The sequence below is a fragment of the Egretta garzetta genome, unplaced genomic scaffold (genome assembly GCF_000687185.1).
Source record: "Egretta garzetta isolate BGI_Z169 unplaced genomic scaffold, ASM68718v1 scaffold133, whole genome shotgun sequence".
NCBI lineage: Eukaryota > Metazoa > Chordata > Aves > Pelecaniformes > Ardeidae > Egretta > Egretta garzetta.
This window is the reverse complement of record NW_009259111.1, coordinates 5,124,017-5,136,109: the sequence shown is the minus strand read 5'-3', so window position 1 is coordinate 5,136,109 and position 12,093 is coordinate 5,124,017. Positions and strand designations below refer to the sequence as shown.

Here is a 12,093-nt window from a genome sequence, read left to right as displayed (position 1 = left end):
TTACCCAAAAAAAACTTTTTTTTTTTTTTTTTTTTTTTACACAGACAACATCTAAAGAAAGAAATTGTGATTTTATTCTGTTCACATTGCCTATACTTATGTGTATTATAGTTGAACCCCTGGCTGTTTTGGGGGTTGGACTAGATGACCTCTAGGGGTCCCTTCCAACCCAAAACATGCTATGAGTCTATGATTCTATTTTGCATGATGATAATTTGCAATTGGGAACTATATATTATGTAATATACACATACATAAAAACACTTGTAGTATATGTATATTTATTGTGTATATTTTAATACTTGCCCAGCAAACATACTTGACTGACACAGCATCTCTGGTACATACTCGTTAACGTTCCACAAAATGCAACCCTCTGTCTACTGATAGGGTAAACACTTAAGAAACAAACATTTAATGACTTCTCTATTTGTGTTTCTACGGAAATCTCCACTTTTCTTTCATTTAGTCACCTTATTGCGAGTCAGGCTGTTGTAGAGGCAGAGTCTAGAATGTTTTGTCCCTTCAGGGGGAGACCAGGCGGGCTGCACACGCTTGCCTTTACCTAGAGAAAAAAGTATTTTAAAGAGAACTGAAAAGGCACTTTCCACAAACAGATTTGCAGTATAACAGTTTCTCCTTATTACGTCATTATTTCAAAAGAAAAAAAAATAAAATATGTAATTAGACAAAGCAGCTCCAACCCTAGAAATCCAACTACTTTTGTTCGAGCTTCCTACAAAGCCACTATAAACCAAAGTAAATTATTTCAATCTAGTTTATTTTCTACTCTGTGACTTCCAGGCCTCCTATTCAATTCATTAGACTGATAATCCCTCTGTGATCTGTTGTTCTAAAAATGACCAGAAAATCACCTTCCCCCACCTTCAGTCCAGCATACACAATTTAGTAAATCCCTAAAGCTTTGGAGACTTTTTGCTCTTTCCCAGGCCATCAACGATACGAAAGAGAAGTCTTACAAGCTTTAAAATATAATGAACATATCACCGTTTAAAAACTATTTTAAAGGGGTTTTTTTAAAAATTTGAATTCTAACACACAAACATCCAAATGCTTTTTGAACTTTTTCCCCAATACCCCAACAACAATATGCATGCATTCACAAACAGGTTCTACAGACATAAAAATCAGACATGCCTTTTACACGGATAGTTCTTGTGAATTCTAAACCAATGGAAAATCAAAGTGATGTGCAGTTCCAGTAACATTTCTAATTTGTGTTGTGCCAGTTCAATAGATTAACTGAAACAAGCAGAAAGGTTAAGGAGGTAGCAAAGTCAGAGGCATTTTTTAGGTGCTTTGCTACATTATTGAGTAAAAACCTAAGACACTAGCAGGGATTAAATACCATGCCCACCTCTGAGGCAGTTTTAACATCTTCAAGTAGCTGATCTGGTGCTGATTTGTTTTCTCTATACCGTTCAAAGAGGTAATTTTGTCTTGCTCTCTTGATTATCTACAAAGCAGAAACATGAAAATATTTTTGTGAGGTGACATATAGTTATGCAAAGTGCAAATAAAATCTATTACATACCAAAGGCATTTCAGAATCCCTATAAATTTAACAAGCTACAAGAATTACATGCAGTAATACAAATTAAGCACGCTATACATAATCAGCTACCATGAGTTAATTAGGTATCTCAACAACAGGCAAATAACATAAGTTTCTTTGTAAAATGCCTAGTCTTCATTATTTATGACAATGCTTATTTATATGCAAGAGTACAGGTTTTGCTACCATAGGAACGGTACAAAACTGAAAAAAGTCAATGACTTTGTGGACAAAATGTATGTCTAAGTTAGTAAGTGTTAAGATTTATCTTGGCTTATCAAATGGCAATTTGACAATACTCTCTGACTTCCATGCTCAAAGTACAGTGTTTTAGATCGCGATTTAAAAAGACCTTACCTTATCATCAATATCTGTGACATTCATACAATAGAAAACATCATATTTAAAATAATCCCTCAAGATTCTTCTCAGGATATCAAATGAGATGTATGACCTAAAAACATAAAAGATATAGGGGTGTTTTTAGTGAACACCTCAAGTGTATTTCTATTCTATGCACAAACTATTTTAATCTTAGAGTCAATAATTTTACAGCAGTTTTAATTTTCCCTCATCAACCAGTAAGTTTTTAATCACACAATGACATATTAACATACTTCTAAAGTCTCAAGCATTGAGTCTAACAAGACTATTTTCTAGTAATGCACTAGTCTAAATAAAATACCTTTTTCTATTAATCTTTTGCTTCCAGTAGGCACTGTTACTACCTATATCAAAATAAGGAACTGCAGTACCTGGCATGTCCCATGTGAGAAGCATCATAAACTGTTGGACCACAGCAATACCACAAGACCTTTTTTCCATCCTGAGGCTGAAATATTTCCTTAATTGAAAGGGAAGGTACAGCAATCAGAAGAAATTCAAGACAGAAAGACATGACCTCAGACCAGTAACACCATGTTTGGAGATTAGAATGTGAAAACATGGATGATAATTACAAAAAAGAAATAGTTATTGCACACCCAGTTTTACCACAAGAAAAGATCACCACTAGGTTTTATAGTGTAAGAGAGATAACAGAGTGTGGCTGCTTATGTTATCTGCACTCTTATCAATCAATATAACAGATTACAAAGATTTGGACTAGGCAGGGCATTATTCAAACTGCTGTTTGTTTTGGAAAAGGGAAGATCAGGCTTTCTCTTTTTTTTTTTCCACACATATCTGGATACTACATCCCATATAACATTAGTATTCTTAGTATTTCCTTTCTTTCCCAAAGGATCTTCAAACAAGACCACAAGAAGTTTTACCAGTTTTTTTATATATATATATATATATATACACATACACCAGTTTTTATACCAGACAAGACTTTTTTTTTTTTTTTTTTTTTACACAGACAACATCTAAAGAAAGAAATTGTGATTTTATTCTGTTCACATTGCCTATACTTATGTGTATTATAGTTGAACCCCTGGCTGTTTTGGGGGTTGGACTAGATGACCTCTAGGGGTCCCTTCCAACCCAAAACATGCTATGAGTCTATGATTCTATTTTGCATGATGATAATTTGCAATTGGGAACTATATATTATGTAATATACACATACATAAAAACACTTGTAGTATATGTATATTTATTGTGTATATTTTAATACTTGCCCAGCAAACATACTTGACTGACACAGCATCTCTGGTACATACTCGTTAACGTTCCACAAAATGCAACCCTCTGTCTACTGATAGGGTAAACACTTAAGAAACAAACATTTAATGACTTCTCTATTTGTGTTTCTACGGAAATCTCCACTTTTCTTTCATTTAGTCACCTTATTGCGAGTCAGGCTGTTGTAGAGGCAGAGTCTAGAATGTTTTGTCCCTTCAGGGGGAGACCAGGCGGGCTGCACACGCTTGCCTTTACCTAGAGAAAAAAGTATTTTAAAGAGAACTGAAAAGGCACTTTCCACAAACAGATTTGCAGTATAACAGTTTCTCCTTATTACGTCATTATTTCAAAAGAAAAAAAAATAAAATATGTAATTAGACAAAGCAGCTCCAACCCTAGAAATCCAACTACTTTTGTTCGAGCTTCCTACAAAGCCACTATAAACCAAAGTAAATTATTTCAATCTAGTTTATTTTCTACTCTGTGACTCGTCATTCCTATTAACTTTCGATCCAAATAACAGGAAGAGGGTATAAAAGTAAGAGCATGCAATTCAGTTAAAGCATTAACAAGAGCTTTGAAATTTAATGAATTATTAATGAAGTGTTATGGCAGTCCTGGGCTTTCTGCAATGCCACTGATTTTACTGTGATGGCATATCAGAGATGTCATGCAGGATTTGCAAAAAGCCTTCAGAGACCAGGGTTAGACTCTAGAGCCAATATTGACAGAGTATGTGTACTCAGGGTGAGAGGGAGGGGAAATGGGAAAGGTTTAGAAAGAACCTCAGCTTTTTATCATACATCGTTGCTATGTACACAAGGCATTTTTGAACACACTCATTTACCACAAATATGCTCCAATTCAGCAAGAAGCTAAATTTTGCTATTAAAGAGAGCAGATAAACCCCAGGGTAATATTAGTGACAATAATCTTGCATTTGTTTTCTTTTTAATTTTTAAGAGGCAACATAGTTGCTAAATTCATGTTTTTTTCAAACAAAAGTATGAGTGTCATCTGTCGAAGAGTTGCAGTTTGTTAAGCACAGGGCTGCTTACACCTGTAAGGATGTTAAACTAATTATCACATTAACTAGGAATGAAAGCAGACCAGGAAATTCAAAAATACAGCAAGGTTGCCAGGTTAATACACACAGCACTGGCTTTAGGAATTCTCATGGCATGCATTTTAACTACAATTAAAATATTATACAAACTATTTGTTTTGACAACAAAATTGTGTTTCTGATCATGTGTCTCAGAGTGCTCTTCATTAACTCTGTTTCCCCAATATCTTCACATGAGTATTTTGGCCGAAATCCTTCAATGTAAACATTCATGGTATAAAAAATTTAACCTCTTCCTCATTTCTTGTTTTGTTTTGGCTTTTTTTAAGAAAAAAAAAGATATTAACTGTACTACTCTGTCTCACAAGTGGACTCCATTTAATCTCCATGTTATGGATCCATGGAAATATGTGTTTATTCTAAACATTTCATTGTATGAGGTACTCCTGAACAGAATACCTCAAGTTCAAGAGCAGCCTATCCGTAACACAGACCATATACCAAGGTATGGATTTGTTTACTCTTTGATTTACAAAGATTACACTGGCATGCTTAATTGCAGCTAATGTTTCCCTCAGGGAAGGAAGCCTATGTGGGTTAGCCTAATAAAAGATAAATCTGTAAAGCTTTCTTCAGTTACAACCACACTAAACATAAGAAAAAACCCAGATACCGCACCCTAAAATTCTCAGCTTACAAATTAGGTGTCATGTTATATCCACTACACGGACACCAAGGGCAAAGTAAAAGGCATACTGTTTAGTCTGTTCAAACACATCTCTGCCAGCTACAGTCTTCCCCCTGGTTGAACTGAAGTTCATTTGCTCTAATCCACTCCTGGAGCTCTCTGATACACCCAATAAACAACCGATAAAATATCCAAGGACTAAGAGTGGCAGATTCATGTGTCATTTTCACAGTGAACACTGCAAAACACCATTTCAGCACTTCCCATACATATGCACAGATCACAAACATAACAAGACATAACTGTTCAGAAAGAGAGACTTAACATTAAAGATTTCATGAAGAGGAAAACAGAAACCTTTTCTCTTATTGCTCCTCCCAGATCCATGAAAGTCTGCAGACAAATTGTAGTTAGTGGCATTAAATGTGCTATCAGAGCCAGCGGTACAGCTGAGATCCCCTCACTGCCAAAAGGAAACCAATAACCAGCACAAATGCATGCAGGCACACACACAGATACAGAATCTACTCACAGCAGTCTGATTTTAACTGCTGGCCTACTAGGAATTGAGAACACATATGATGAGAGGTTGTGAGAAGATGGCATTGGAGTAATATTAGTCAACAACCATCAGTAAAAAAAAAGACATTCATTCATTTGTAGGTATTGCAAGCACTATACAACAGCTCTGTGTTATTACTGTTAATTATTTCATGACTGATCAAGGACCTCACTAAAAAGCAATTAAATTAGACTAGCTCATTGGAAAACAACTCAGGAGAGTGATACAGCTCCCAAAAATGCCAGCACCCATGCTTACACAATGACCTAGATTAACCGGTTAGTATTGCCTCAAATCGTCAACAATGCCTAAATTACCAGGGTTAAAAAAGAACCCCAAACATTCTTTTTGGAATTCAGTGTTAATAACAATCATAAGAGGTAGCATTCAGTTTACCTTATTATGAATTTGTATATTATACTACAACTATTTAGTTACCCTTGCAGGGAAAAAGTGGATTGAGCAAATCCTGTATTTTAGGGAACAAGCCAAAACCCACATATTCTTTTACAGTCCAGTGGCTAGCTTTTTCAAGAAAATACACGTCATTGAATTCTGTACACTGAGGAATTTTAAAATCAAAGAAATGTGGAAACAGCTTTAACATTCAAATAGGTCGGGATCTATCAATGATGCCGTAACTGTATGCAAGAAAAATTTCATGACTTTGAATACATACTGATACGGTAAATTTTACAGCGTGCAAGAGAGTACAAAAGGGAACCTCCAGGAATTCTCAGCAACAAAAACCAATACCATGCCAGCTAGCATATAACCTGCCCACCAGTTTTGTATTACTCACTTGTTTGAAGTTTACGGGGCTCATTTTTTTCACTGCTGCCATCATAGATTGCTTCTATGTGTCTGTACCACCGGACAACATGGATATACCGGTCCACAGGTGGCCCCGAAAACTTTCTGAATACCTCCACATCTGCATGTGAAAATGTGAACCCCTGGATATAACTACGAGTGCTCAGGTACTCGTTCAAAGCCTTCACCCTGGCTTCCTCTTCACTAATGCTCAGAATAAAACTGTAGCTGGAAGCTGTAAAGAGAGGCACAGGACATTTGGTCAGCATTAAAAGAAGGAGATCCCATGACCAAAATATATCCTTATTCTATACATCTCCTCCTATAAATTAGCTCTGGCAACTGACAAGGAATTTGAGAGAAATATATTTAATGCAAGCTACTGAATATATTTCCTATTAATAGGATGATGTTCATACTGTGACAAGTTTTTTGGAGACATCTTTACAAAGAGTAATAAGGACAAAAGCACAGGTCCTTTTCATGAAGAAATATTATCTACTTGAAATTTGAGAAAATTCTTCACACACAGCAAACCTAATCAGCCACTCTTTTCCACACTGCTAAAACACTCATACTGCAAACATTAAATATGATTATTTGTATACATTGTGGATAGGCTGTGAAATATGTCTAATGAAGTTGAGCATATCCTTAAATCTTTGCAGGACTGGTGCCCGCATGCAAGCTCCCAGCATGATAGTCAATTACTCCTACTTGCTCTAACAACTCAAAACTCAAGCTATTGTTATATATTTCTATACTTCTCCTATACCACTTTCTCTCCTCAAACATTAATAATATTTAAAATTAATAAGATCTACACAAATGAACAGAAATAATATTAGATCATGCTCCTCCCTCACAATTTTTTAATTCCATTATTTATTTGGTATACAGACAAAGCAGGTTCAATTATGTTTCATCTTTACAAACGTAGGGACAGGGATGAAGCAGTGGAAGGGTTCTGTGACTTGGTGGGGATGCTCACAGTAACAGCAAGCCCTGTGCAAGTCAGTGGGTACAAAGCACCGTGGAGGATATGGTATCTGGGCTAACGCTGACATTAGGTAAAAATAGCATTCATATTTTCCTGCAACGATTCAGCGTTTGTAGCTCCATTCGTGTTCAAAGTGCTGTATAAACATTAAGCCCATATCCTGCTTAGGTAGTCAGCCAAGAAGGTAACTTAAGATACAGTCAAGGTCATTGTGCAATGAAGTGGAGAGGCAGTATGAGAACACCTGTCCTGGCTCTCAAACCCCGACAGCGACCACTGCCACAAGTGTTGCTTCTCACACTAGAACGAACATCTTCTGCACAAGTAGTTCCCAAAGCATTGGAGGTACTCATAGACCAATGCTTTTGGAAAGGGAAGAATGAAAGGAGATGGGGAAGCGATGGCTAGGAGAGGATGTGGGGAACTGCAGAACTGAACAGTTTTTCCAAGTATCACCAGTTAAGACTTTATGAGCAGTTCATTTCCTATATGGAAATCAGTTATTAAAATATTCTACAGGAACTCAGGGTGACAGGAAAATGGCAGCTAGATACCAAGTATGTTTCTGTTTGACTCTTTTGAGTATAAGCGAGATAAAGTGGCACACTAGCCAAATTAATAAAAAAGATCAGTGATTAAAAAAAAAATAATCAAAGGTCACAAAAGATACTTAAAATTCATACACAAAAGCAAAGTCAGATTCATGTGAAGTCTCAATCCTCCTCAAGGGCTATGCATGTAATTGTTCAGTATACATAAGGAATAACAAGTAAATAGTGGTTCATAACTAGACCTTATGGGCTTGCCTTACCCAGCTGAATGGGATTCAGCTTTGGCTCACAGTTAATTTTACTATAAACTTTTCAGGCTCCTAAATATTTACTGATGTTTATCATCATAGAACTTCACATGTTTATATGAATGAAATAGTTTGAAATAGTTATGTTCATTAACTACGGAAACCTAAAACATGTCTTCCCTGAATGTGAATTTTGTATCCATGAATCATATGAGGGAGAAGGCCAAAAAAGAAAGTATTACAGGAATGAACTGTGTAGAAATGAAACTATCTCAAAGTAAAGATCTTTAAAGATCTATTGCAAGGAAGGCAACACTCAATTTGCAAAGTATTATTAGGGTTATTATGTCCATTATTCACACACCAGGCTGCTAATGGGAAGCAAGTCAGTGTATCTGAAACAATATAAGTGCTTTCCAACCACATCTGTAAACCAATCTAAAAGGGAAGTTGCACAAACTTACACACAAATACAACAAAGATGACAGAATCATACAAGCTCATTTCGGTGAGGAGAGATGGCAAATACTACCTGTGAATGTCGGTACCAGCTCAGCCCTGATAAGCAGAGCAGCCAAAACGACTTTGAACAATCTTGGCACGTACATTAATACTTGAAATTACGAAGTTTGACGTTACATCTAATTGCAAGAGCAACAGCAGACTTGAAAGTGTAATACATCAAAGAAACCAGTTAGCCCAGGGGACCTAACAGGAGGATGTCTTTATGCTGAGGCTGATCACTGACTCAAATTCAGCCCAAACTCACGTCCGTGACTGCACACCACAGCACGTCCAATACGGAAAGCACACACCTGAGCAGCTGGTGACAGGGTTTCTCAGGGCACAGCAGCAGCTGAGCCACAGCAGTCTCGAGCTCCCTGCAGGCTCACTGTACCAATTCGAGTTTCCCACATCAGTTTCACAGGCTGTGCTGAGCTCCAAACTTCCTTTTCTAGACTGACAGCTACTTTTCAAACCATGACAGCTAGCTTAAACTAGCACAGGTGTGTTCTACTCTCTGCTGCAGTCAGACACAGAGACAGAAGCAAATTTGCTGTGTTTGAGAGAGTGCTGAGTGATCATTGCAATTCTGAAACATCTTTGAGCATCCTATTTTAGTACATACAGGACAAAAATCTTTCTCACTTCTGGCATTCTTGCGAGTAGCTCCAAACTGGACTGAACTAACAAACCAAAAACTCTTCTCCTGAAGCACAGGGTGCTATCCTGGGAAGAACGAATTAATATGGTTAACACTGCCTTTTGGACGGCAGTACACCGGAGGACCATTAATTTTAAAGCAAAAGGAATCAGCCAAAACTATCTTTTTACACAAAAGTCTGTTCTGATTTCACTTATATCACTATTAAAAACAAGAGTAGCAAATCTACAGAATCTCATTTTTCTGTGATTTAGATCTTGCACCCTCTGTTCCTGCCCACTCAGTGTTTTGCAATGCCTTTAATTCATCACATGCTCCCACTGAAATATTTCCTGGTACCTCCTAAGTGCTTCATCCCCTCTCCCCATACACTTCAGTATCCCCATCCTCTCATACAGCTCTAACCCATCTTCGCTCAGTCTGCCAACTGTGTGCAAGAGGCAGTCCACTGTCAAATGTAATTACTACCACCCAATGGATCCAGAAAACTATTGAGGGAGAAAGGCCAATGGACACATACAGGTCTGAGCTGCTTTACCCCTGTTGCTTTAGGAAACCAGGCTAAGAAACAGCCCTTCCCTCTGACTGCAATTTTTTCCCCTCCCAAAACAAGAATTACAGTTGCTACTACTCAGTTCCATTAGGAAGTGTCTTCTTGACAACAGAAATGAAGGAGTATTACAGAGCTGTTGCATAACACTGAACATTAACTCATGTGAATGGAATGATCAGTAGACATCAAATCACATCACTCGAGCAACTTTGTTCAGAAAACAAGCACTGAGCATGAGTATTGGAGAGGTAGCAAAATAACCTTGAAAAATCATAAGAATGAATGTTAATAACATAACGCTCGCCCCGCATTAAAAAGTTGTCTCAAAAAAATTCCACTGTAGACATTAAAACAGTTCTTATACAATAACTGCCGGTGCACAATCTCTTTGGGCGATACAACTGTCACACATTCTTCTTTTCATGCATGGAGTGCTTCGGAGACTACTAAAGGATACTGAGAATTAGTCTGCAATGACACACAGACTCAAAGGCATAAGATCACTTCTGCATTGTATTTGCACATAAAATACCTTTTGAAGTTTGATGTAACCCACACAATATCAAATTTGATGGAAATTTTTCACTTTTATTAACTTGAAAATGAAAACCTCTGTTCCTTGAAGGTGTTGACAGCAAAGTAAATACAGAAAAGCCATAAAGTAGGCAGTAAGCTAGCTGACACAAAAACAGGGAGTTACTTTGCTTCACGGAAAAATTAGGTTTCCTGGGTTTCCCTGAACCTGCTAACCTTGTCAGTCATAATTAGATGACAACTGAAATGTTCTGGGATTTCTGCAGAGGCATTCTCTGAGAAGAAATCTTAGACGTTTCTGAAAATTTTAAAGTGTCATTTCTCTTCCAGCTTGGCTTTCACAGATTTAAAACAACTCATAAAAGATAAGCATAACATGCCTCATTATTCATACGGCTCCAAACTGGCCAATTATCATTCTGGCTGGCCACTCTGGTAGCTTTGGAAAGAAGTCCAACTGTCTGCTCAGCCAAGACGAATTATCCTTTTCCATAAAAATTTCAGACCTGAACCAATGCAGCCATCTCATCTCCACAGGACACAGCACACACACAGAGAGACAAAGGACTTTTCAAGACTCACAGGCGAGGATCAAAAGGCTTGTAGCCAAGCAGTGTTTTTTAAGATGGCAGTATCCCACCAAGGAAGAGCTTGTCAGTCCTGTTCACCTTAGCTCACTTCCACTTTCCCTGAAGTGAAACTAAATGTAACAATCACAATTTAAGTAAAAAACAAATACTGTTTGCCCATTAATAAACTTAACTAAAAAGTTTCTTAAAGTACTCCTGAACTGAGCCTTCGGTGGGGTTTCCCCGCCCCCCACCTTAACTAAGGTACTGAAAACACTTCTGAAAAAGCCAGTCCCTTGACAAGAATAAATGTTTCTGGGCTCCCTTTACATAGGAACATTATTTGTGATAAACAAAGAGGAAAGTAACTTTCAGTAACAAAGTAAAAGGGGCAAATCTTTGAATCTACCTATCCTTAACTGGAACGACAGAAATTTCCAACCCCTTACATACCATAATGGTATTTCATACTTGTATGACTGGTATTCCAAGTTCCCATTTGCTACAGTAGTGCCAAAAAATTATAGGACTACCCTGGCCATCCTTCCATATGGAAGAGCATAGTATAACCCATCATTAAAACACAACCACAAAAAAAAGTCCGGAAAAGTCAAAAAGTTCAGACATGAGTTCAAGGGAGAACATAGATGACTTAAGAAAGACAGTAAGGGAGACAGAGGCAGGCGAAAGAGAGCAGACGATGCGGCGATAAGCACACAACTGACTAAGCGGTCTGGCAGCCACCTAACATCTCTTCGAACTCATCAAGCTGGAGAGCAGCTGTTTCCAAACTTCGGTACTGAGAAGCTCCAAGTTTTTTTCCACAAATCATCACGTGTCATCATCAACCTTTACATTAGAGGCAAGGCATGATGTGGATCACCTCCCATGGTCTTGCAAGGCACCGGGGGTCCTCTGATCCATAGGCCCCAGCATGAGAGGTGCAGCCGGCACCTATAGATCCATACGCGCACAGACCCAGTCACACCCTAGACTTCGAACTCCTCACTCCTGATACACTGAAGCGGCGTCAGGAGCTGCTTACGTGTCACCTACCACCAAGGGGTACAGGTGACCTCCCCAGGGGCACCCACCCAACAGTGAGCGGTGGGGGGGGTGCTGATTTCACCCTCACCTCT

General features: G+C 37.9%; 1 protein-coding gene across 3 annotated transcripts in view; it reads right to left on the bottom strand.

The window, feature by feature from the left end:
- The window catches only part of CARS1 (cysteinyl-tRNA synthetase 1), a 49,453-nt gene that overhangs the window by 27,106 nt on the left and 10,254 nt on the right, over positions 1-12,093 (bottom strand). For 2 of the 3 annotated variants that reach the window (XM_035890940.1, XM_035890939.1), the window contains 5 exons: positions 6,324-6,569; positions 3,369-3,460; positions 2,332-2,420; positions 1,934-2,030; positions 1,379-1,477 (listed from right to left, as the gene is read on the bottom strand). In XM_035890940.1, the coding sequence (XP_035746833.1) occupies positions 1,379-1,477; positions 1,934-2,030; positions 2,332-2,420; positions 3,369-3,460; positions 6,324-6,569 (623 nt within the window). Of the gene's footprint in view, positions 1-473; positions 562-1,378; positions 1,478-1,933; positions 2,031-2,331; positions 2,421-3,368; positions 3,461-6,323; positions 6,570-12,093 lie in introns of those variants that run through there. The other variant, XM_035890941.1, reaches the window with a different exon arrangement.